The 27,427-nt window shown below is 36.7% G+C and overlaps 2 protein-coding genes across 2 annotated transcripts; both read left to right on the top strand.

Moving 5' to 3' along the window:
- The first annotated feature begins 996 nt into the window (after positions 1-996).
- LOC137032621 (interferon-induced protein 44-like) lies at positions 997-3,831 on the top strand. The gene is made up of 7 exons (XM_067404456.1): positions 997-1,140; positions 1,260-1,293; positions 2,265-2,466; positions 2,553-2,699; positions 2,796-2,967; positions 3,298-3,398; positions 3,516-3,831. Exons 1-7 carry the CDS (start codon positions 1,098-1,100, stop codon positions 3,684-3,686), a joined length of 870 nt encoding a protein of 289 aa, XP_067260557.1. The 5' UTR covers positions 997-1,097; the 3' UTR covers positions 3,687-3,831.
- Positions 3,832-15,923: 12,092 nt separating this feature from the next.
- LOC137032512 (interferon-induced protein 44-like) lies at positions 15,924-23,835 on the top strand. The gene is made up of 7 exons (XM_067404275.1): positions 15,924-16,313; positions 16,438-16,471; positions 17,102-17,297; positions 17,464-17,610; positions 17,774-17,876; positions 18,236-18,336; positions 22,634-23,835. The coding sequence occupies exons 1-7, from the start codon at positions 16,253-16,255 to the stop codon at positions 22,802-22,804; spliced, it is 813 nt and encodes a 270-aa protein (XP_067260376.1). The 5' UTR covers positions 15,924-16,252; the 3' UTR covers positions 22,805-23,835.
- Positions 23,836-27,427: the final 3,592 nt, after the last annotated feature.

Raw genomic sequence — 27,427 nt, 5'->3', positions numbered from 1 at the left:
ACTGACTCCTGACACCGGAGAATGAGCTCTTGAAGCTCCGCCGTCTTAGGCTGAGCGCAGCAGCTCATTTGCATTTAGAGGGCACACACTGAAACAGGCGTTTTTACTCAACCCCAAAAAGCAGCAATTTTAACATGCTGTCAAAAATTATCTGTGGGGTATTTTGAGCTAAAATACCACACTTTTTCCTTCCAGTCAACTTTCCTTGAATATGCTTTGGCACAGCACTCTGAGAACAGCCAGCTCTTTCAGCAATGACCCTCTGTGGCTTACCAAGATGTCAATCGATAAAGGGTGTCACGATGTTCAAATGATGTTGAAATAAGCAAACGATGACGTAAATCTGACTTTTGCAAAGAAGAAATTAAACGTTCAGACATCAGTTAAAGTGGGATTGTAGTAATCAGAAGAAAACCTTCAGGAGCCGTTACAAAAAAAGGAACATTAATATTCCCAGTTATATAATCCATATGAAACAGGCTAGGCGCGTCCACTGCTGCGGAGATGACGAATCAGCATCGTCTACAGAAAACATATTAAAATGTTTAGACAGTCTCCTTGCTGTTCTTTCACTACACACTCATAATCATTTCATTTGCCGGTGCGCTGTGGCAAACTTTATCCGATTAGGCTATGTAAGCCTATATATAGGCAATCAAAGGCTCATTATTTATTATGATTTTCAGTTTCTCATTTTTCCTATGTGGTGTGGTGGTAATTTACTTACTGTGGTGGTCCACCACTTGAAGAAATGTAGCGGAAACACTTCTTATTGGCTGTCTCAATGTGTACGGGTATGCCATTATACCTTTGTGTATAGATATTTTTTATATATAGAAAAAATGCATTTAGTGCTATACTAAATACTTTAATTGTTTTTTTTTCTTTGCTTTGTCATTATGGTTTCTGATGTGAAAAGAACAAGGATGGGTGTGGGCAGATTTAATATGCATGAAAGCTAAAATGAAACTGAAACTGTAGCCCATATATAGCCTATACACGTTGTTCCGATTTCACTTTCTTAAACCGAGACACGTCAACTGTGTTCCAGGACGGAGCTGATATAAATATATCAAAGGGGGAAAAATAAACAAATAATGGGAACATCAAACTCACAACCAGAGCAACACCCAAATCCAGGTGAGAGGGTCTTTCTTCCATGATTTATATATAGAATGCATATGTACACGCCATAGATATATTCTCAGAGAGATACCAAATTATTGTTATTGCAACTTAATTGTTATGTTTTCTCTTAGAACTGGAAAAACCGTGGAGGAAATTTGACCGGGGGTAAGCTATACATGTACATAAGCTATTCTGTCTAAGTACTTTCTGTTTTTACGTGCAGACTGTGTCGTATCTGTGTGCATAGCAGTGCAAACACGGAACTAAGATAAAAGTGCAAATATTGTGTAAGATAAGAATTGCATTTCCCGGTAAAATATACTGGAATCTCTCCCCTATACAGTTTACAAACGAGAATTAGTGGTTGTTGTTGTTGTTGTTTTTGAAGGACCACAGTCTTGGCAATGACACCATATCTGAAGTAATTCTGCTCGTCTTCCGTTGTAGATTTTATAGGGGACTCGAGCACTCAGAAGTGCAAAATTATGCCATGATCATGTGTGGTGTAACTTTTTAACATGTGATATTATAAACGTTCATAATTTTATTATTTTAGCATGAAAATGTATCACAACATTTTACTGAAAATATTTTGAAAATTAACCATTTTATCCCTTAGAAGTTGATATCAATAATGACAATATTGGCATTGATGTGGTAACAATAATTGATATCAGTCCTTTTATTCAGTTGGCCATACCTTACGTTTTGAGTTCAACAGTTATTTTTTATTTTTTTTTTTTTTTTTTTTTTTTTTTAATAAATGAATGATTGCACTTCTGCCATCTACTGGTCATTGTTGTCATAGCATGATTTTGACCTGACGTGAAGTTATTTCTCTTTTTCACCAGATGGCAGCAGTTTGGCCCACAAACATGATAAATTCTCATATTTTCTTTGTTTTAACTTGTTTCACCAAGTGCAGATTTTTATTTTAAGGTCAAAATGACCTAAAATCCTAAAAGAATTACATAATTTGGTTCTAAAAGGAAATTAGCATTATATATTTTCATTTTAAAAAGTGTAGTGTGGTAATTCTACTCCAAATATAGCCAGTAGATTCTGTTTTGCCACATTTAACAAATCTGCTTTAAGTGAAGTTCTGTAGGGCACAAAATTGTATTTTGTTTTCACAGACAGAAAGAAGCTCTGAAACAGAAGCTGCAAAACTTCTCTCCGAGTGATCCAAATGTAAAGGACATCAAGATCCTGGTAGCTGGACAAGTTGGAGCAGGAAAGTCCAGCTTTATTAACTCCATCGAAAGTGTCTTTCAAGGACGGATCTGCTCTAGAGCGCTAGTTAATTCATCTGCTGTTGGTCATAGTTTCACACAAAAAGTAGGTATTCCTTAATTTTTTTTTTTTTTTTTTTTTGAAATTATTCACACATATTTGTGCTTCTATATTTTGGTATTTGTTTGTAGCTCAAAGGATTCACCATCAGAAGTGGGGACAGAACTTTGCCCTTCGTCTTCAAGGATATAATGGGCTTAGAACCTGAAGCATTGGCTGGGTCACAACCAGAGGAAATCATCAATGCTGTGTTTGGACATGTGAAGGATGGCTATAAAGTAATAAACCACTACATTATTATTATATTTGAACAAAGTTTGAATGTGTGCAGTAGGTTTGATGTTTTACATATTTTGCTGAATTTCCAATCTTAGTTCAACCAGGGGCAGGCACTCGTTAATCAGGATCAACATTACATCAGTGACCCTACCCTCTCCGATCAGGCTTTCTGCCTGGTTTACGTCATAGATGGGAATACAGTCCAGTTCACAGATGATAAACTTATTGACAAGTTGAAGATCATCCGCCACAGAATCAGTGATCGGGGTAAAACTGACCGCTGAATATTTATGATTTTTATTCATGAGTTCACATGCATTATATTACATGGGAGAGAGAAGTGGGCATAAAGCGGGTTGGGTTTGTGTGTGTTTTTCAGTGTGTAGGTGCACAAAATCCAGATATACAGGCTGCAAGTGCATGGGCATTGTCAGGCTCAATAATTCTGCTTAATTATTTATATAACCAGACAATGTATGCGGGTCAGTTATGTAGATATGTAAATACCTTTAAGCAAACTGACACAAATGTGCTCAATTTTGTTGAAGAAAAAATAACTTATATAAAACCTTTACATTACCTTTGCATTTGCTGTAGGGATTCCTCAAGTGGTTATCATGACCAAAGTGGATGAAGCATGTCCGCTGGTCAAAAATGATCTAGGGAAGATCTACACTAGCAAGAGGATCAAAGAGAAGGTGTGTGATATCATCCAAAGACATACACGTGTTTCAGTTTTACATATTGCAAGGACATATTTCCAGTGTTGAACAGCCACATCTAGTTTTCTGATCTAACATTCTGCTCCTGTCCAGATGGAGATGTGCAGCACCACAACAGGTGTGCCAATGACAAACATCTTCCCGGTGAAGAACTACCATGAGGAGATTGACACAGAGGATAACATTGATGCTCTGATACTGAAGGCACTTGAACAGATTGTTCAGATTGCCAATGATAGATTGTTGGACTGTGAAAGCTACTGATAAAATCACATATATACAGTTATTAATGCATATAAATCACATCACAAAATCACATATAATGCATTTGGAGTAGGTCATTCTTTACATTTCTTTCAGAGGAACATCATTTTAGAAAGATTGTGGATTAAAATGACTATAAAAAGGATTATGTTTTGTGTTTACTTTTATAAATATATGTATAGTAGGGTTCAAAGTCAATGCAAATCTGGGACTCAAAAACAAATGTAAACCTGGAAATTTGTTTAAGAACAGTTATGTAAAATCTTTCTCCATTTAACAACATTAAAACTATTAAATTACATAAATATGTAATAAGGGAATAATGCAGTGATGCTACATTTTGTGTTGTAGATTCTTGAAAACATTTATGAACAAAATAAATTTGGCTTATTGAGATCTGCTGTATAAATCCTATATAATCTTGAATTGTTCATTTTTCTTGACAATACATGTATTCAGGCTGTACTAAAACAGTGAATTTGGGTATCTGGACCAATGGGTACATTCAGATTGAGAGAAAGCACAATTTTCTTGAAGTGAATGTTGAAATATATTGTCTTCTTGGCATTTTACCTCTGTTCTAGCTTGTTTCTCAATCTGCCAATGTTTACTACAAATATTGTTGGTGTAACAAATTGCTTATATGCTCCTCTGAGATAATGTGGAAAAAAGTGCATGCTAAATGCATTCGTTTTTTTTTACGATTACTTGCACACTAAAGTTAAAAACACAGTTACTGAAACTCTACACTCAAGGAGCAAAACCTTAGCCCAGATCTGCACAACTAGAAGCACATTCTCAGCCTCACACTTTTTGCAAAACACAACACACATTGTTTTGCACAACACTAAACACACGACACAGAAATCTAACATAATGTCACTTCTTTGCCATTTCAAGACACTGCTTTCCAAAATACCACCCCTATAAACCAATTGATCAAATACAGCCGTCAGGTGTGTAGACACTTAGGTGCTGAACTGTAAACTCAACAATCAGATGCAAGTTGTCAGGTGAGCCTAGAAGACCCAGAGGTGAAAGGAGTTTGCAAATAGTTTATTAGAGTTCCAGAAATAACAGAAACAGACTGCCAGATGTGAAGAAGCAGGCACGTTGCAGCTGGAGATCAAAAGAACAAACAGCGGCTTCCCGAGTCACAGCTCCTCAACTGTAGTCCCACTGGAGTGAAGTACAAACAGATGGAAATGGTCCGTGCTGGCAGATAGAAGCGACCACGCCAGACGACAGGCTCACAGTTCGACTGAACCGACAACAGGAAACAAGTTCGGGTCTCTGGACTGGGGCTGGAACTCAGACTCAGAAAACTGACTACTAAGACACACACGAATAAAGTTTAGCGAGACAACGAGGAGCACGTCACACTCACATCAATTCCTGGACACAGACAAGGATGAAGAACAGAGAAGGAGGTCTCTGCGGAACAAAAAGGGGCGGTTCCCAACTTTGGGGTGTTGTCACACGGGAATAGGTGTTTTTCAACCTCTTTACCTGATTTGCTCAAATCGAGTGGGAGATTTCCGGTGTTACGGATCAACTGGGGATCATGTCAACTGGGGACATGCGTGTGCACGCAGATAGTTTTACCTGACTTTTCAGCAGATGTTGGACAAGGCTAGATTCGTCACAGGGACTTTTCTACGGATGAGATTTAAAGGCTTTCCACATTATTTGTGAATGTTTGTATAATTATTGGACTTTGATGTTCCCCCTGTCGCGCTTCGAATGTATCAGACGCCGTTTAAGGGAAGTTCTATGCGTTTTCATGTTTCTTCTCACAGACCACGCCCAGATTATTTTGTTCATTTGAGTTCATTTCTGACAACAGTTTTGTAGGTGCCTTACAGTTTTTTCCAATTGCTAACACACTAAAATGACATGCACAGCACAATTATTTAAACTGACACAGAGAGAGCAAAATTTCTTCACAAGTCTCCAAAAGTCTAAACACCTTTTCTGTTTTACACACATTTTGCATTTCAAAATAGCACTTTTTAAATTCACTAAATACAGTTCTCTGCATAAGACACAACAATCTGACATAAAGTCACATGTTTGCCATTTCAAAACACTGCCATTCAAAATGACACTACATGAGCTAATTGGCCAATTACATGTGCCACCTGGCCAAACACCTCAGTGGTTAATTGTTAACACTTCAATCAGGATGTAAGCACTATGAAAAGACCACAGGTGAGAACCTTTTTTTTTTTTTTTTTACAACAACAATGGAAGACATTGCAGAGAGAGGAAGAGGAAGAGGAAGAGGGAGGTTGAGAATAAGAGGGGGAGGAAGAGTGAGAGGTAGGGGTAGAGCAGGTAGAGGAGTTCATGGCCAAAGAAGACAAACACTTTCAAATGAAATCAGAGCAACCTTAGTAGATCATGTCATCAACCATGGGTTGACAATGCGTGAGGCTGGACAGAGAGTGCAGCCAAACTTGAGCCGTTTTACTGTCGCCTCTGTCATCCGGACCTTTAGACTGGAGAACAGGTATGTAACCAAAATTTCATGTAGTACACATGTAGTATACCCCATGTCATAGTGTATCAGTTGGGTGACACCTGTTTACTTAGTGTATGACATCAGCCATTCATGAACTGTACAAGTTTCCTGTACAATGTACTCTACTGTGGGGGAAAATATTTAGGCTGCATTGTCCAAGCCCTATATATATTTTTATTTTATTTTTTCTAAAGGACTGAGAGACGACACCATGGTGGAGGCAGGGGCCAAATGTTCACCGGGGTACAGGAAGCTGCCATTGTAAACTTGGTTTTGGAAAATAATGAAATCAGATTACGAGAAATTCAAAGCCACATCATCCAAGACAACACCTTATTCAACAACATTCAACGAGTTAGTCTGTCCACATTGGCTCGCATTCTCAAGCGAAACCAAATCAGAATGAAACAACTTTATAAGGTGCCGTTTGAGAGAAACTCTCAAAGAAACAAAGAGTTCAGACGAGCATATGTGGATGTAAGTACTATATTGACTGCAGTACACTACACACAACATTGTTTCCCAGTGTACTGGATAACACCATATTGAGTGATTTTTTTGTTCTTTGTTTTCAGGGAGTACTGGAAATGGATGCTCATGCAATCCCACATGAATTCATCTTTATAGATGAGGCTGGGTTCAACCTAGCAAAGACCAGAAGAAGAGGGAGAAACCTCATTGGCCACAGAGCCATTATAGATGTTCCTGGCCAACGTGGTGGGAACATCACAATGTGCGCTGCCATCTCCAATATGCATGGTGTCCTCCACCGTCATGCCAAACTTGGACCATACAACACAGCCCATATTCTCACATTTCTGGACAGACTTCACAACATTCTCATACCACCAGAGCGTATGAATGATGCAGACCATCAAAGAAACCGGTACGTTGTAGTATGGGACAACGTGAGCTTTCATCGTGCAGCCCCAGTCCAAAACTGGTTTGCTGACCACCCAACATTTCTCGTGCAATACCTCCCACCATACTCCCCATTTCTGAACCCCATAGAAGAACTCTTTTCGGCATGGCGGTGGAAGGTATACGACCGGCAGCCCTTTGTGCGCATGCCTCTTGTGCAGGCCATGGAAGAGGCATGTGATGAGATTGATGTGGGTGCAATTCAGGGATGGATAAGGCACTCAAGGCGCTTCTTCCCTCGATGTCTGGCAAGGGAAGATATTGCCTGTGATGTTGACGAGGCGTTGTGGCCAGACCCGGCTGTGCGGCAAGATGCTGCCTAATTATTTTTCTTGCCTTTTTTTTTTTTTTTTTTTTACTGTAATATATTTTTTTTTTCAGAAATTTTCTTTTTCAGTTTACTTTTTTTGTAAGAATATTTTTGTTCAGTCCCATGTAAATATATCTGCTGTGCTTATGTTGTACTGACTTGTTTACTGTAGTGAAGGAAAAAAAATAAAAATGTTGCAACAGCATGTGTGTGTATCTGCAAATATTTCTGTGCATGTGAACAATCTGATACATATTTTAGTATTATGGCAAAGCATACTAAAGATGGGGGTGCTTTTCATTATGCCCAACAGTGTGTAGGTGGTTAGGCAAAAATCTGGTAATATGAATGAAGTGTGTGCCATTTCATGCAAAAGTTTGATTTTGATAATGCTCTGTGTAGTTTCGGTTGCAGTGCTTCATTTTGCAGGATATATGAGGTATTTTGCAGTTTGGGTGTGTGGTTTTGTGAATTGTGTTAAGTGTTTTGATAAAACCAGACTAGTTTGAGAAATTGTGTGTTAGCAATTGGAAAAAACTGTAAACATGCCAGAGTTCAAAGAATAACAGGTTAACTGAATGTACAATACATACACACTTACTTTAAGCATTAAATTTGGTTATTTTAATTGATTAGGCTGTGATTCTAAGAAACTTCAGTGTTAAATACAGAATTGTTATAAACAGATTTCTGTTCTGCTATTTGAATCGTTTAGAAAAAAAAAAAAGAAAAAAAATTAAACAATGTGTTATAATTCCTAAGCCAAAGCAAATGTTGAGTTTAAATCAGTCATGAATCCAGAGTGAAACATTGTTGTTTTAGGATGCAGAGGTTGTACTTGAAACCTAAGCAAGAGATCTCAAAATATAAAATCAACAAAATCAATAAAATCACCTAGAACAAACACAAGTCAAAGTGTCTGTTTTTCCCCCTTAATATATGTAATCGCTCATAACATAAATAATTTGATTATGAACAATAGTAAGCAACATATCAATTAACAAGACTTGTTAATAAAAACATTAAGGACTTTGCAATTCATGTTTGCTTTAGGTAGCCTACTGCTAACTTTAACTTAATATGTCTTGTAATTTGTGTTTAGAAAACATGACACCACACTACTGACACAATATGATACACTAATGTTGAAAATAAATACTTATACTTTACTTAATTTCGTTGACAAGTTTGACATTCATTGAGACTAGTGTCCCATGTTAACGTGGGCGTGGTTTGTGAGCGTGACGTGAGAGCATGATAAACTTTCTTAAAACTGCTCCAAAAACGCAGGAACGAAAACCGTGAAATCGAGGCGCTTTATTACACATCGCAATGTATACAACTGGTGAAACATACGTTTTTAAATCTATAATCCGTGGAATATCGCATCTGTCGCCGTCTAACATCTGCTGGAAATCCAGGTAAAACCTATATGTATTAGTCTCTCTCGTCTGTTATAGTGCAGCAGTTATGGCACTTTAATAGCTTTTATGACGAAGGATTACATTATGCATGTGAAATTTGGCATGTGAGGAATTTAAATAAAATAGGCTGTTGATCGCGTGCCTGTGTTCTTCTGCGTTATTCATATTGAAGAGCATCAATTAGCCTATTATACAAGACGTGTAGCACAAGAAGGAGAAATATCTAGCCTTAAAAAACTCTGAGGTGAAAAAAGGTGAAGAGGTGAAAAAATACCGTAGTAATTTATAGTAAATACTATAGTATAGTAATTTGGTAATTCTATAGGCTATTGCTGTGGTAATATAACAACTATAGTAATATAAACAAATTACGCAATATGTAGCTACTAAGTTTTCTTTAAACTATATTATCCTACAATACACGCAGTTTACTGTAGTAAAAACTAAAGTAGCTATACTACAGCCTATGCTGTAGCATTCATTAACAAAGTGTTGTATACAGTATACTACAATTTACTATAGTATGGTTCAAAAACACTATTTACTATAGAATTTTTTCACCCCATGTCCAACCACAAATGACGCCGATTGGATTCAGACAAATTTGTCTATATAAAATATAGACTATAGCCATATTGTGACAAAATTACATCCCGTGTCATTCGTAGTTTATGCAAAATAATAATAATAATAATTAATAAATAAATAAATAAATAGCGATTAAAAAAACGTAGTAGGCTAAAACTTGCATAAATAATATATTTCGCCTTCTCGAGCTATAAGCTACAGGTCCTGTAAAATAGTTCTCTTCAAAATAAATGAATGTATTATAGTAAAATGTTTCCATATATCTAGGCAGGCACTCGGGAAAAACGCATAGTTTCCCTGTTAATGGAAGTCAAGCATGCAGCAAAATGTTATTTATTTATTTTTCATTATCTCGACATAATTGTTTCTCGTGATGTAACATTAAAGAAGTAGTTGAGATCATGAGAAAACAAGAAAAAAAAAAAAAAAATCATGAATGGCCTTTCAGGCTTCCGTACTTAAAAAAAAAAAACGCCTATCCCAGCTTCCATAGGCCTACTTTTTTGGTTGGATTGTTAAATACACTCCATAGAAAGAAGACACATATAAATATATAAATAACCCTTAAATAGCCAAAACGTTCAGGTTTGTGACTACCCTACCTGAAATAAATGCACGGGATGGATCCATCTAGTGCTTTTTTCTCTTCCGCTTCTCATCGCCAGACAGCAGTTGCATTTTCGCGGGAATAATTGTGACAAGTTTTCAGCCAGCAGCAAACTCGAGGTGAGGTGAGGTGACAAAAAAGGGACTTGAGCCCCTGCCCTTTTTCTTCCTCGAGAGAAAGTGCCCTTTTTTCTGGGGTGCTTTTTTAAAAATAAATTAATATATATTCCTGTTTTAGCACAGCTTCCCTGTCAAACAAATTGTTTTGTCGAGTTCAGATGCCCTCACTCCGCGACGCGCCATTTATGCCCGCCCGACCCCACCTGACCCCACCTCACCTCACCTCGAGTTTGCTGCTGGCTGAAAACTTGTCACAATTATTCCCGCGAAAATGCAACTGCTGTCTGGCGATGAGAAGCGAGAGAGAAAAAGGCACTAGATGGATCCATCCCGTGCATTTCACAAACCTGAACGTTTTGGCTATTTAAGGGTTATTTATATATTTAACGCTGCATTAATAGTTTGACCACAATCAACACATCTGCCTGATTTGATACTAATGAAATGTATATCATATTATAATTTCAAATGCGTTTTGAACCATGGTAAAGAAATCGGTTGGGCTGTCAATATCAGAAGAGGAGCATCCATGATGAACTACATTATTAGACAGTTATCTAAGGATGCATGCTTTATTAAAACTATTTAAAAATCACAATACAGCATTACATAATGCTATTCTTAAATCTACGCTTACACAGGGTAATACAAAAGTTTAAACCCTCACTCTGTCTTTGCATGTTTGATGTCCACATATTCTTGTTGAAGAAATTACAGTGGCTGTAGCATTTCTATCACAAAGAAGTGGGCGAATATTATTATTTAACTAATAATATATTTTTAATCATGGTTGGCTTTGATCATGGATTTGATTGTGCTGTGCTGTCTAACAACAAAAATCAGCAGGCTTTTGGCGTCCTCTGCAGGCATTTGTTATATAATGTATTAAAATGTAAAAATCTTAATGTGTTTAAATATGCAGATTAGCTTATTTTGGTTAATTTAGAAGAAATCTACAGATGCAAACAGATGGGGGTTAAGTTTACTTTCCATTAGAGTAAAAGACATGGCAGCAAAAATGGACCATAAAATTGTAAAATCTTAAAATTGTCCACTTCATGAAAGAAGTATTCCAATAACACCAAAAAAATAAAAATTTATTGATTTGTGCAAAATAAAAATTATTATTGAAACTATGTCTCTCTCCTTGATCGAGTTATTTATTCAAAATATATATATAGATAGGCTACTTGAAAATAGTTTCTGTTGACTTCTCTTGTGATAAACCTACTAAAGAAGACCATGGTCTGTGTGTGAACTAATTATTTTGTAGAAATTTGTGGAGTATAAAACAATTGCGTGACTGTAAGGGAAGTCAAAGTTGTCTTTATATATTTAAGGGTTGTTATAGGGATAATTATGAGAAGTGCCCTTTTTTCCACTTGAGCCCCTGCCCCCCAAAATGTCTGTGCACGTCCCTGCTGACACCACTTGTTAGCGGCAGCTTGGGATGTTTAATATAGCTGCGTATACTGCTCATATATTACAATAAGCTCTGGTTTACTGTTAGATTATATAATTTTAATTTATCAGTGTATAGATATACAGTTATAATCTCTGTATTTTCAGTCATGTTATATTATCCTGTATATTTACTATCCTCATTTTATTTTCTCACAGAAACCACATTGATGTGCATATCCACACAATAAATATAAGATCAACCACATTCACTCTGGAGTGGCTGCAGTTCTTTCTGACCGAAGAATTAGGCCATTGGTTTCCCAACCATTTACCTGCACACAGAATATCTCACAGTGATCATCTATTGGCCCTTTAAGGACATCAATTTTTGCCATTGGGTTGATGACTCTGCTGCAGACAGACTTTATGAGCCTCATTAAACAGTCAAGCAGCTTGAGCGGATCTGACCGTTCCCCCTCAAAAGCCTTAACTGCAGACTGTACCTCACCAAGGATAGATTTTAAGAAGTGAGATACAGGAGGTTCAGTGAGTCACTGTACATGGAATGTAGAACATCTGCCATGTAACAGTGTTCACTTGACATGGTAAGGCTGAAATGCAATTTTAACTCCTCCCACTGATCCAGAATTATGGACACAACTGGCTCTATGGAAAGCCAGCGTGTGGCACAGACCTTTGTTATCAGTAAAGGCTTCTCCCCACAGTTTATTGTCCGATAGACAGCCTTGTACGCCTCTCTGTGCTTTGCAGAAATAGAAAAACAATTATATGTTTCTCTAACAAGAAATTCCACACTACGTGGAAGAGTGTTTTTGGAGGCAGAGCTTACAGCTAACTGTGGTGAGTGACACACACAGCGGATGAGGACTAGATGTTTTAAGCCATTCTCCTCCCTCAGAATTTTGTGCACACCATTGTACACTCCTGTCATTAAAGATGCATTATCTGTGCCAATGCCAAGCAAGTTCTCCTTCTTGAGGCCACACTTCCCAAGAAAATCTAGAACTGCTCTGGCTATCGATCTAGCATCCCCTCCCTCCAGCTCAACAAGGCCTAGGTGGCCACCACATTTGCTTTGTCCTCACTAAAATACAACTACAATCCCAAGGTACTTTGAGACACTTACATCAGTGCTTTCATCAAGGAGGAGGCTATATTTGCTGTCACCAATATCAGTTACCATATCAGTCTTTTAACGAAATATGGTGCCAACAGCCCATTGATCATTTCGGTACACTTGGTACAGTGCATCCGAAAATGTGTGGCTGCACTGGAATCTGAAAAAGCAGCTTTGCATGCCTTACCAATGTGGTCACAAGACAGAATGGATCAGTGCTCTGCAGTAGCCATTGCCATTGTTGCATCTGCCTGTTTCGAAGAGTCCGTGTTTTTTGGAGCAAATGACAATGTAGATTGCTTTGCTTGATTATAGGGGTTGGACTTCTCATTGTGCTTCTGAGTTGATGCATGCTTTTTAATGTCAGACAACTTGGCACAAAATTCTGTCTTGCAATACAGACAGTAAGCCCTTGTGTCATTGCCCACAGGGCTTCAGCCACCCTTTAAAGCTGCAGTCCGCAACTTTTTTTGTGTAATGAGAATGATACAACATGAATCCATTTTCCAAACCGTGTTGTTGTCTTATCCTGAATCATTACGGTACATAATAAGTGTTTATATTCGGACTATTTCAGACCAGACTGGTAGGACTCGCCGCAGAGTATAACAGTAACTGCGCGACTCGCCATAGACATACTAGGAGAAAAGTAGCTCCGGCTAGAATGTTCTTCTTGCAAGACACGTGCAGTTCTGTTTATTAACCGCTAGAGGGCCAGAAATCGCGGACAGCTCCACACCCCAAGAGCTCGCACTTGCCTTAAACACCATAAACAAATTTCACACAGCTAATATAACCCTCAAAATGGATATTTACAAAGTGTTCATCATGCAACATGTCTAATCGCGTAAGTATATCCTGTTCTTCGGAGGTCGTTTAAACAAATGAGATTTATATAAGAAGGAGGAAGTTTGAGACTCACTGTATGTCATTTCCATGTACTGAACTCTTGTTATTCAACTATGCCGAGGTAAATTCAATTTTTTAATCTAGGGCACCTTTAAATTCAGGGATTAACTCCCATTCTTTTCTGTACTTTTGGGAATATATTTTAGAGTTTGACATGTTTGCTATTTTGTGTGTAATGTACTGTGTGTATTTGTATTGTGTATATATATGAACTTTTTATATTTATATTATGTGTATATGTTTATTAAAGTTGTATTTATATTGGTATTGTGTATATATTAAGTTTTTATATTATGTGTATATGTTTATTAAAGTTGTATTTATATTGGTATTGTGTATATATGAAGTTTTTATATTATGTGTATATGTTTAATAAATTTGTATTTATATTTGTATTGTGTTTAAGTTTTTGTATGTGTATATGAGTTCAATGAAGTTCATTGTTGTGTTTGAATAAGTACAATGTACGGTCTCTAAATAAACAATCTGTCAAGAGATTCAGAAACTGGAATGAACTAAAGCCCTTTGATAATGAGTAATATACACGAGCGCATCACAAGAATAAACTGTGAAATTTAAATTCAATAGTTTGAATTGAAAACAATGGAGAAGCTCATAAAGTCATCACTCCCAGCAAGCAATTTTATGTCTAATAGACGTCTAATAGCCGTCAAAACATAGCCCGGCCGTCTAGGCTAAAACAAAGCAAAATCTGGGTTGTCAGTGAAAATCTAATAGACGTCTAACCATAACCCAAAAATAGACTATAGTCATCAATTAGACGACTATTAGACGACTACATATTTATGTCTAATAGACGGTGAATATGGATCTAGGCTAAAATAAGGCAAAATTTGGGCTGTCAGTGAAAATCTGATGTCTAACCACAACCCAGAAATAGACTAGTCATCAATTAGACAACTATTAGACGACTACATATTTATGTCTAATAGACACTGAATATGGATCTAGGCTAAAATAAGGCAAAATTTGGGCTGTCAGTGAAAATCTGATGTCTAACCACAACCCAGAAATAGACTAGTCATCAATTAGACAACTATTAGACGACTACATATTTATGTCTAATAGACACTGAATATGGATCTAACCTAGGCTAAAATAAGGCTGAATTTGGGCTGTCAGAGAAAATCTAATAGACGTCTAACCATCACCCAAGAATAGACTAGTCATCAAATGCTAATGAATGATTACATCTACATGCAATAGACAACAAAATAATGGCTAAAGGATTATTTTCTCTTATATATTACAGGTTCTCATAAATGACAATCTGTCCAAACAAATTAAAGATAAAAAGGTTTTATTTAGAAAAAAGATAATACACAATAAGAAAATAATGAAACTTAAATTTTACAAATACAATACAAATAAACATAAATAAATTACAACTAAACATAATAAAAATATAAAACATTGACAAAAAAAGTTAAATAAAAAAGGTTAACAATATTTTTTTGGTTCATAAAAAAAAAAACTTGATTAATTTTCAATTCCATAAATTCCATGTTTTATGTAAAGCTCTTTTAATTACCTTGAACATTGTTGTTGAAATGTGCTATACAAAATAAACTTGCCTTGTCAAATCAAAAACTCATATTTTCATATCATAATGATCAAAAGATTAAAAGATATATGAGGCTTCTGTAACAAATCATAATAGGGTGCACAGGTTCCATGTTTACCCCCTTGTATTGAGATAATTAGAGAGTTTTAGGGCACAAGGAAACACTACATGTGCATGTAGCATGTTAATCTAACCACGAGTCTGCACTGTTACCCGCTAAAATGTCACAGTTCCTACACATGATAACACATGATGTACATAAATAATGAACGCATGTCAAAATGAAAACACAGATACTTACCAAAAGTAGGAAATCATTTGCTTTAACATTTGATGTTACTTGCTCTCCAACAGTTGTAAAATGCGGAAAAGTTTATCGCGAGTTCTGGCAACAGTGATCAAGAGCTAACAATAGATAACAACCATCTCAAGCACTTCCTGTCTAAAAACTACAATAAATCAGGACTGACTATATGCGGGCTACAAATAGCCGGTCTGACTACGAGCTAAATCACGGCTACGCACAGCCTAGGCAATATAACATGTAAAAGATGTGAAACCATACACCTTGTAATCACTGTTGACTTCACTACTTACATGATGCAATATCAAACATCTCGCAATTTATTTTGGCAAAAACGGCATGTAACCAAATGAAACATTATTTTGGCTAAAAGTGGGTTACACATAGCCGGACTATATCGGGTCTATAGTTAACCGAGACGTTGAAATGACGGCTATTGCTTGCTGGGCTGGTGCGTGGCAACACAGCATGCACATGCACAGCTCATTCACGTCTTTGTCAGCTGCAGTTTTTTTTGCTTTGTCATTATGGAGTCTGGTGTAAAAAAGAAGAATGGGTGGGGGCAGATTAGGCTATGTGAAACTGAAACTGAAACTGAAATAGAGATATAGCTAGCTATGCTATATAATGGTTCTTGCGCAGATCTGATTTCACTTGCTTAAAGTGAGAAGCCAACTGTGTTCCAGGACAGATAAATATATCGAAGGGGGAACAAAAAAAAAAAAAAAAAAAAATGGGAGCAGCAGACTCAAAGCCAGTGCAACAGGAAGCGCATCAACCAAAAACAAATTCAGGTGAGAGGGTCTTAAATTTCTTCCATATGATTTTCTATATTTATATACAGAACACATATGTACACACCATAGATATATTCTCAGAGAGATACTACCAAACTTAATTGCTTATGTTTTCTCTTAGAACTGGATAAACCATGGAGGAAATTTTACTGGGGGTAAGCTATACATGTACATAAGCATCTTTCTAAGTAAGCCTACTTTATTTCATTTTTATGTACATGTATTTTTAAAAAAAAAAACAAACAAACAAAAAAAAAACATGTGTTGTATAAAATGTATATATCATCTGCAATGTTGAATACACACAGAAATGAAAGAGTGAGACTGAAACATCCAGAGTACATTTTCTCACACCCACCCACACACACACTCTTACAGAGACAGAGAAAGTGAAATTAATGTTTATGGCTGTAGCTGCAAAGATGATGCTTCAAAACTATTATTATTATTATTATTATTATTATTACTATATACACCAAACTTTGATAAATAATAGTTGGATAATTTCAAAATAAATATTCCACATAGCAACCATTCCACACTGGCCATTATTTTCATAACATGATTTTGACCTGACATGAAGTTCTTTTTCTTTTTCCTCTAGATGGCAGCAGTTTGGCCCACAGACATAATAAATTCATATATTTTCTGTTAATAAAAAGAGAAAAAGTGTAGTGTGGTAATTCTATTCCAAATATAGCCAGTAAGACTCCATTTTGCCACATTTAACAAATCTGCTTTAAGTAAAGTTCTGTAGGGCACAAAATTGTAGTTTGTTTTCACAGACAGAAAGAAGCTCTGAAACAGAAGCTGCAAAACTTCTCTCCGAGTGATCCAAATGTAAAGGACATCAAGATCCTGGTAGCTGGACAAGTTGGAGCAGGAAAGTCCAGCTTTATCAATTCCATCGATAGTGCCTTTCAAGGACGGATCTCCGCTAGAGCGCTAGTTAGTTCATCGGCTGGTGGTTTCACAAGAGAAGTAGGTATTTGTCACCTATACAGTAGTTGCATGTTTTTTTTTTTTTTTTAAAAATACACATAAATAACAGCTGGCCCACTGTATTAAGCATTTTAACTAATCATATGAGGATTTCTTGGAAATTGTTCAAATATTTGTGCTTCTATATTTTGGTATTCATTTGCAGCTCAAAGAATTCACCATCAGAAGTGGGAGAAAATCTTTGCCCCTCATCTTCATGGACACAATGGGCTTACAACCTCCTGTGTTGCATGGGCCACAAATAGATGACATCATCAATGCTGTGTTTGGCCACGTGAAGGACGGCTATAAAGTAATAAACCACTACATTATCATTTTAACATAAAATTAGTGTGTGTGCAATAGGTACAACATTTAACATATTTGCTGAATTTCCCATCTTTTAGTTCAACCAGGAGCAGGCACTCACTTATAAGGATGAACATTAAATCTGTGACCCTACTCTCTCCGATCAGGCTTTCTGCCTGGTTTACGTCATAGATGGAAATACAGTCCAATTCACAGATGATAAACTTGTTGACAAGTTGAAGATCATCCGCCTGAGAATCCGTGATATGGGTAAAACTGACACTGAATGTCTGATTATGATTTTCATTCATAAGCTCACATACATTACATTACATTACATTACATGGGAGAGAGAAGTGGGCATAAAGTGGATTGGGTTTGTGTGTTGTTTTTTTGTTGTTGTTTTTTTCAGTGTGTAGGTGGACAAAATTTATACAGGCTGCAAGTGCATGGGCATTGTCAAGCTCAAAATTTCTTATTAATTATTTATATGACCAGACAATGTATGTGGGTCAGTTATGTAGATATGTAAATACCTTTTAGCAAAATGACACAAATGTGCTCAATTTTGTTGAGGAAAAAACTTTAAAACTTATAAAACCTTTACATTGCCTCTGCATTTGCTGTAGGGATTCCTCAAGTGGTTGTCATGACCAAAGTGGATGAAGCATGTCCGCTGGTCAAAAATGATCTAAGGAAGATCTACACTAGCAAGAAGATCAAAGAGAAGGTATGTGATATCATCCAAAGACAATTTTATAAGTACAGTGGTGTGAAAAAGTGCTTGCCCCCTTCCTGATTATTTTTTTTATTTTTTATTTTTTACATGTTTGTCATACTTTAATGTTTCAGATCATCAAACAAATTTAAATATGAATCAAAGATAACACAAGTAAATGAATGAAGGTTTTTATTATGAAGGGGGAAAAAAATCCAAACCCACATGGCCCTGTGTGAAAAAGTGCTTTCCCCCTAAACCCAACAACTGGTTGGACAACCCTTAGCAGCAACAATTGCAATCAAGCGTTTGCGATAACTTGCAATAAGTCTGTTACAGCGCTGTGGAGAAATTTTGGCCCCCTCATCTTTGCAGAATTGTTGTAATTGGAGGGGTTTCGAGCATGAACCGCCTTTTTAAGGTCATGCCACAGCATCTCAATAGGACTGAGGTCAGAACTTTGACTAGGCCACTCCAAAGTCTTCATTTTGTTTTTCTTCAGCCATTCAGAGGTGAACTTGCTGGTGTATTTTGAATCATCGTCCTGCTGCAGAACCCAAGTTCAGCTTGAGGTCACGAACAGATGGCCAGACATTGTCCTTCAGGATTTTTTGGTAGACAGCAGAATTCATGGTTCCATTTATCACAGCAAGTTTTCCAGGTCCTGAAGCAGCAAAACAGCCCCAGACCATCACACTACCACCACCATATTTTACTGTTGGTATGATGTTCTTTTTCTGAAATGCTGTGTTACTTTTACGCCAGACGTAATGGGACACACACCTTCCAAAAAGTTCAACTTTTGTCTCGTCAGTCCACAGAGTATTTTCCCAAAAGTCTTGGGGATCATCAAGATGTTTTCTGGCAAAACTGAGACGAGCCTTTATGTTCTTTTTGTTCAGCAGTGGTTTTCATCTTGGAACTCTGCCATGCAGGCCATTTTTGCCCAGTCTCTTTCTTATGGTGGAGTCATGAACACTGATCTAACTGAGGCAAGTGAGGCCTGCAGTTCTTTGGATGTTGTTGTGGGGTCTTTTGTGACCTCTTGGATGAGTCGTCGCTGTGCTCTTGGGGTAATTTTGGTCAGCCGGCCACTCCTGGGAAGGTTACCCAGTCAACAATTTGATCTCACAATGATGTCACTATGAGCTCACAATATTCTCATGATGCGGTCATAATGTGAGAGTCACAGTGAACTAAAGTGTAACCACACAGAGCTCTCACTGTGTGCTCATACTTTGTTCACAACATGAGGTCACTGCACAATCACAGTGCACTCATACTGTGGTGGAAATATGAGGTCACATCACACTCACTGTGTGCTTATACTGTGATCACTGTGTGCTCATACTCTGGTCACTGTGATGTCACTGCGCACTCACTGTGTGCTCATACTGTAAGATCACCATATAACACCACAATAATTGTGTTAGTTCACTGTTATCTAAAATGATTCAGTTAACTCAAACTTTTACACCCACATTCTTTATTTCCATCAATAAAAACAATCAAACAAAAAGTCAGCTTTTTCCTTGGTTTCCTTTTCAGCCTGGTGCTGGCGTTGGCCAAAAAAATTTCTGCGAATACATTCCGCGTCTGGTGTTGTTCTGGTGGTTACTTTTAGCTTCTTCACCTCTATTTCATTTTGTTTGTGAAAAGACCTGACACATTCTAAAAACACAAAGAGCAAGGTGTTAACATTACAATTTCTATAGCAGCATCCAGATGCACAAACCAAAACTTAAACACTTACTTTTCAAACATGTCAGGAGCACAGGTGGCAACACCTTCTTCCCATCTTTCCCAGTTCTGTTATACAGACAGAGAACATTGTCTGATGCTATAAGAAGTCTTCTTTGGACAATTGTTGTGTATCCTAAAGAAAGTGTGTATCATAAAGTACTTTAAACTACACTTATGTAGATCTACACTTTACATTCTTAATGATGTAGTGTTGCATCTGATGTCTGGGTAAAGTTGCTTGTTATGTTAATAAGAGGATGAATGTCAGTCACTTTGAGTTTTGGTAAATGGGAAGTGACGTTGAAGCTTTTAACATAAAACAGCTACAGTTCCGCAGATAGAAGTTGTTGTTAAAAAACTAGTCATATAGTGTGGTGAAATAAGGCTTTTTATCTTTAATATGAGTGTCTAAGAGTAGGCGTACTTCATCTTTTTATCCAAAGAGCAATGATAGTTTACGCTATTCCACCAGTGCAGCATTCTTGCTTACTGTTGTTTTACAGCGCTTGTTAATTATTGAAATATAAGTATAAATAAAAACAAATAATATATTGAAATATAAAGTTAGTAATGTTGTAATGATCTGACATAACAGGCCTAACAATTCACAAATACTGATATGCAAACTGGCTGCAGCTAGCAAATTTGGTGTGATTACTGAAGGTAAAATTGCTGGTGCACATGTAGCATGTGTGAGCAGTACTCTGCTAAAAAAAAAAAAAGACCAGACCACATTGCACATCTAAAAGTATGTAAATAGGCCACTCACCATTTCTGCGGTGTAACAATACCATGCACAACTTTTTCTTCTTCTTTACATGTTTTATGGTGGTTGGAAGACCAGCTTAGATGGTGCATTTACCACCGCCAACTGGACCGGAGTGTGAAGCATTCACAATGAGCTCACGCTTTACACACATGTTGAGGATCACAGTATAATGATCAGATGAACTCACGTTGAGCTCACGCTTTACACACATGTTGAGGATCACAGTATGAGGATCAGATGGACTCATGTTGAGCTCACGCTTTACACACATGTTGAGGATCACAGTATGAGGATTGTGTGATGTCACTGTGATCATCGCATGATCTCACGTGTTGACTGGGATGTTTTCGCCATTTGTGGATAATGGCTCTCACTGTGGTTCACTGGAGTCCAAAAGCATTAGAAATGGCTTTATAACCTTTTCCAGACTGATAGATCTCAATTACTTTCTTTCTCATTTGTTCCTAAATTTCTTTGGATCTCAACATGATGTGTAGCATTTGAGGATCTTTTGGTCTACTTCACTTTGTCAGGCAGGTCCTATTTAAGTGATTTCTTGATTGTGAAGAGGTGTGGCAGTAATCAGGCCTGGGTGTGGCTAGAGAAACTGAACTCAGGTGTGATAAACCACAGTGGGCCCTATCTTGCACCCAGCGCAACTGACTTTGTACACCGACGCATGTGTCATTCCTATTTTGCAGCCGCGCAAAGCGCGCTTTTCCCTCCACAGAAGCACGTCGCTAAACTAGTGAATGAACTTGTGCTCCCTGGGCAGTTCAGCGCAAAAAAGGAGGCGTGTTCCGGCGCAAACAATCCCTGGTGCTATTTTGCTGTTCCATTAAACACTTGCGCCACTGACCAGAAAAAACCTAGTCTAAAGTCAGTGGCGCGTTGCGCGTTGTTCATTATGCTATTTTAAGGGCGCATGCTTGACCATAATGTATAGCGTGCACAACGCGCATACACTTTGCTCATGTAATCTACACAGATGCAACAGTTATTTTTGCAAATCATATGTTACACTAAAAAAATATTAACACATGAGATGACGGAAATCATTGTGGTGTGCCACGAAGATGTGAAAAAACCTGTTTAACCGACGCTATTTTGGGTGGGTTTCTCCCATCCCCATACAACACAACTTCTCTGTCTTTCACTGCTCTTACAAGAACATCAGTCTCCTCAGCTGTGAACCGCTCCTGGCGTGCGCCTGGTAAATACGCCATAATAATAGCAATCCATAATGGAACTTGCGCACCTGCTTTTAAAGGGAATGTTGGATGAAGCTCTGATTGGTTTATTTCACGTTACGCCCAAACCACACCTATGAATAATGAAGCTACTTCAGACCAACCCATTTTAGATTTGCGCCGGGCGCAAGAGCCATTTATCCCGCCGGGAAAATAGCAACAGCGCCAAGACCTGCCCACAAAGTTACTTGCGCTTTGCGCTTTGACACTTGCATTTCAGATCGTTAAAATAGGGCCCAGTATGTTTTAACAGTGGGGGGCAAGCACTTTTTCACACAGGGACATGTGGGTTTCGATTTTGTTTCCCCTTCATAATAAAAACCTTCATATAAAAACTGCATGTTGTGTTTACTTGTGTTATCTTTGATTCATATTTAAATTTGTTTGATGATCTAAAACATTAAAGTGTGACAAACATGCAAAAAAAATAAAAAATCAGGAAGGGGGCAAGCACTTTTTCACACTACTGTATATATTGCCCATGTTGATCTGATTTTGTCTAACAGCCACATCTTATTTTCCGATCTAACATTCTTCTCCTGTCCAGGTGGATTTGTGCAGTGCCAAAACAGGTGTGCCATTGCCAAACATCTTCCCAGTGAAGAACTACCATGATGAGACTGACACAAAGGATGACATTGATGTTCTGATACTGAAGGCACTTGAACAGATTGTTCAGATTGCCGATGATAGATTGTTGGACTGTGAAAGCTACTGACAAAATCACATATATACAGTTATTAATGCATGTAAATCACATCACAAAATCACATATAATGCATTTAGAGTGTTCTTTGAATTTCTTCATCAGAGGAACATCATTTGATCATGGATTTAAATGACTATAAAGAGGATTATGTTTTGTGTTTAGTTTTACAAATATATTTACAGTTGGGTTCAAAGTTGATGAAAATCTGGGACTCAAAATCTATTGTAAACCTGATAATTAAAAGAATTTGAAAATTGTTTAAGAAAAATTATGGTGTAAAATCTTCATTTTACGACATTAAAACTATTAAATCACATAAATAAATAATATGGGAATAATGCAGTGACACTGCATTTTGTGTTTTAGATTCTTCAAAACATTTATGAACAAAACAACTTTTGCTCATTGAGATCTGATGAATAAATCCCATTTAATCTTAAATTGTTCATTGTTTCTTAACAATATGTATTCAGGCTGTACTAAAACAGTGAACTGGGGTGTCTGGAGCAACGGGTACATTCAGATTGAGAGAAAGCATAACTTTTTGGAAATTCAAGTTGAAATATATTCTCTTCTTGGCCTTTCACCTCTGTTTTAGCTTGTTTCCCATAGCTTCCTAATAAATCTGACACTGTTTACTATATTGTTGGTTCTGTGACAAATGCATAAATGTAAATTGAAATTGAGGAAGAAATACATTTAGCTGACGAGCAAGTGCATCTTATTATTTGCTTTTCACAATCCAAGTTGTTTCAAAGCAACTTTACAGAAAATTGTGCCTTAACATATACCGTTAATGTCTGAAAACCTTAATGAGAAAGCAAATGGCGACCATATATTTGGAAGAATGTGGCAGTTACCACAAAAATTCCATTACTAATGTAAACTATTATAAGTCTGTTACTATTTATTTCAGCACTGATTTTGTCACAGAAAGACTGTGACCTCTGACTTTTATTTTGAACAGGCTACTGAAGTGCATGTACACACATGAATAGTTTCCACCATTATACACACTCAATCTAGATGCCAGTGCAGTAACATCCATTAGAGATGTGTGGTTACTGTTTGGGACATTGGGACAGACTTGGGACATTTTGTAAAATGTGATAAAAAACAATCTGTGATTTGTTAATTCTCTTGTACTTTTTTTTTAACAGTAAAAGTACAAAGAAAAGATTCCAATTTTTTCAATGACCAACATAATTGTATTTTGTGAATTTAAACAAAATTTTAATTTGGATTGCTGCAACACTCCAAAAAAAGTTGGGACAGAAGCAAAATAAAAATGAAAATATTGTATCCAAGTTACACTGTTTTTAAACAGTCCACAATTAGCAGGTGAATTGGTAATAGGCTCACCACTTTGTGCCAAATGTCATGAATGAATTGTCATACAATTCAAAAATCGCATTTCTCAAAGCAAGATTGCAAAGTATTTAGTTTTCACTTAAAGGGATAGTTCACCCAAAAATGAAAATTTGATGTTTATCTGCTTACCCCCAGCGCATCCAAGATGTAGGTGTCTTTGTTTCTTCAGTAGAACACAAATGATGATTTTTAACTCCGTCTGTCAGTGGTATAATGCAAGTCAGCGGGAACTTGGACTATAAGAGTAAATAAAACTTGCTTAGACAAATCCAAATTAAACCCTGTGGCTCGTGACGACACATTGATGTCCTAAGACACGAAACGCTGTCAGAGCGCGATAAGACCAAACGAATCGAGTGATGAATGCAGTTGGACATAGTGGTGTATTAAGAGGTAAAAAATTATATAAATACTGTTCGGTTTCTCACGCAAACCGATCGTTTCGTGTCTTAGGACATCAATGTGTCGTCACGAGCCGCAGGGTTTAATTTGGACTTGTCTAAGCAAGTTTTATTTACTCTTATTGTAGAAGTTCCCATCCATTAGCATTATTTGGGTGACTTGCATTTGTGTGAAGGTACCATTGACATAGAGGCATATATTTGGATTGGCAACGGTTGGAGTTAAAAATCATCATTTGTGTTCTAGTGAAGAAACAAAGACACCTACATCTTGGATGCTCTGGGGATAAGCAGATAAACATCAAATTTTCATTTTTGGGTGAACTATCCCTTTAACAGTCTGGCTCTGCATCAAAAAATGCAGCTTGAATCTTTGTTACACAAGGAGAAAGCTACTCATCAATTATATGCTGAGTTCTTTGGGCCCGAGCTCATCTCAAATGGTCTGAAAGACAGTGGAAATGTTTGCAGTGGTCAGACGAGTCCATGTTTAAGCTTGTTTTTGGAAAAAACTGACATCAATTTCTCAGTCCCAAAGACGAAAGGGACCATACAGACTTTCATCAGTAACAAGTGCAAACAAAAAAAAAAAAACATCTGTCATGGTATGGGGGCACATCAGTGAAAACGGCTTGGGTGACTTGCATTTGTGTGAAGGTACCATTGACATAGAGGCATATATTTGGATTGTACAGAGACATAAACTGCCATCAAGATGGCATCTTTCCTGGGTAGCAAGATAATGCCAGGCCTCATTCTGCACATGATTCATCAGAGTGGTTTCTAGACACTCTCTACACCGTAGAGTGGATGTGTCTGACTGTCTGCTTGCAGTCCAGATCTGACTCTTATTGACAACGTATGGCTCATCATGAAAAGGAGAATCAGACAATGATGACCACAGACTGTTGTGCAGATGTCTTGTATTGGGTAAAAATTCCACTAGCAAAATTGCAACAATTAGTATCCTCAATTACCAAATGATTAAAAATTGTAATTAAAAGGAAAAATGATGTGACACAGTGGTAAACATGCCTTTGTCCCAACTTTTCTGAAGTGTGTTGCAGCCATCAAAATCAAAATGTGATTATACTAACAAGATACAATAAAGTTGTTTAGTGAAAACTTTTCTTTGTACTTTTGTCAGTTTAATAGAGGTTTGAGAGACTTAACAAATCACAGATTCTTAATTTTATTGCATTTTAAAAACAATTTCCATGTAGCATCTGGACCCATCAGACAAAATGATTCATTATATTTAATGAATTATCCAGAAATACTCTCTCAACAAAGTTCTGTGAACCCTCCCCCAAAAACGAACAAATGCAGTTTTTAACGAGACTCAGGTTACAGGACAGGAAAACTGACAAGGAATTTTTACAATCAGAATATAATCAATTTCAGCGCAGAGCTCCGCGATGAATTTAACAACACTAGCCACATGGCTCATAGCTCATATACAGAATAAAGTATCAGTGTTTTTAAGTTTTTATAGATGTATTTCACACATTCTCCTGCACCAAACATGAACCAGCACATGAACACATATTTCATGAGGTCTTCTTCAAACTGGACACTGATACAATGGTGTGAACGTGATGACACGATTATTCTAATAGACGAAAGACTTATTTCGAAAATTCAAAGAAAAATTCTGTTGAATTTCTTAATTGAAATTAAGCTGAAATATAATATAAATAAAATCAATATAAATATTAGTTGAAATACATTAAATGAAAATTTAAGAAATGTTGCTTTTGCAATAAATTGAAATAAGTTTCATTTGAAGCACTAAAATTATTAACTGAAAAAACTAAAACTAAAATTAAAATAAATGAAACCTAAATAGTCATATAAAAAAATAATAACATGACAAAAGGACAAAATGAAATTACTAAAAATTAAACTAAAATTAACATCAAAACTAAAATTATAAAAAAAAAAAAAAAAAACATAATTTCTTTTAGTTCACATAAAGATAAAATAAAATGAAACATAAATGTTAGTTTAAATGTTAGTCAAAATGTTGCCTTGGCAATAAACTGAAATATTTTTAAGTTGAAGCACTAAATTATTAACTGGAAAACTAAAATAAAAACTTAAATAACACTGCTGTATTGTTATTCATCAATATTGTTATTTCAATATGAAAAAAAAAAATGTGTTCGTTAATGTTTAAATATATTTTTTTATTATAAATATTACCCAGGACCAATACATTAGCTACCAAATTATTTCTAACAAAGCTGTAATATAGGCTATGTAAACAATTATGATGACTGATAATGAAATGTGAAAGTATAGTTTTCATCTAGGCTACATTAACTTTTCTTTGCTCTTCACTGTTGATGTCGACGGTAACTCAAGTGTGTTTGAGCTTCAAATAACTTTTAAGTGAGTTCTCCGGTGCGTTTGTCCAGGTTTGCGCGGGATTTGAATTTGGTGTTGGGAATTTCAGTGCTGCCATCCTCCCGGTCCAATTCAGTGATCTTCACAACAACTCCAGCATTGTCTCTGTGTTTCCATATAATGTTGGTGGTGCTGGTGCTAGTAGTGATGGCCGATTTCGAAACACTGCTTCATGAAGCTCCGAAGCTTCATGAATCTTTTTGTTTCGAATTAGTGATTCGGAGCGTGTATCAAACTGCCAAAGTCACGTGATTTTAGTAAACGAGGCTTCAGGGCTTCATCACGTCATCACTGTTTCGAAACAGTTCGAAATTTCAATATTTCACCAACAGAGGGCGATGATAAAGTGAGCCCATGAATCATGCAGATTCACTGAGAACTATTGAACAAGTGTCTAGGGCTTTACCCTATGGTTTTACCTGATCTCCGATCAGTTTTATACAGTTGTACA

Source organism: Chanodichthys erythropterus, chromosome 12, assembly GCF_024489055.1.
Source record: "Chanodichthys erythropterus isolate Z2021 chromosome 12, ASM2448905v1, whole genome shotgun sequence".
NCBI lineage: Eukaryota > Metazoa > Chordata > Actinopteri > Cypriniformes > Xenocyprididae > Chanodichthys > Chanodichthys erythropterus.
The sequence above is the reverse complement of the archived record's forward strand: the minus strand, read 5'-3'. Positions and strand labels throughout refer to the sequence as shown.

Coding starts and splice junctions, on each gene's coding strand:
- LOC137032621 (XM_067404456.1), top strand. CDS start 1,098: ATGGGAACATCAAACTCACAACCAGAGCAACACCCAAATCCAG. Junction 1,141..1,259: donor AGAGCAACACCCAAATCCAG/GTGAGAGGGTCT, acceptor GTTTTCTCTTAG/AACTGGAAAAACCGTGGAGG. Junction 2,968..3,297: donor CCACAGAATCAGTGATCGGG/GTAAAACTGACC, acceptor CATTTGCTGTAG/GGATTCCTCAAGTGGTTATC.
- LOC137032512 (XM_067404275.1), top strand. CDS start 16,253: ATGGGAGCAGCAGACTCAAAGCCAGTGCAACAGGAAGCGCATCAACCA. Junction 16,472..17,101: donor TGGAGGAAATTTTACTGGGG/GTAAGCTATACA, acceptor TTGTTTTCACAG/ACAGAAAGAAGCTCTGAAAC. Junction 18,337..22,633: donor GCAAGAAGATCAAAGAGAAG/GTATGTGATATC, acceptor TCTCCTGTCCAG/GTGGATTTGTGCAGTGCCAA.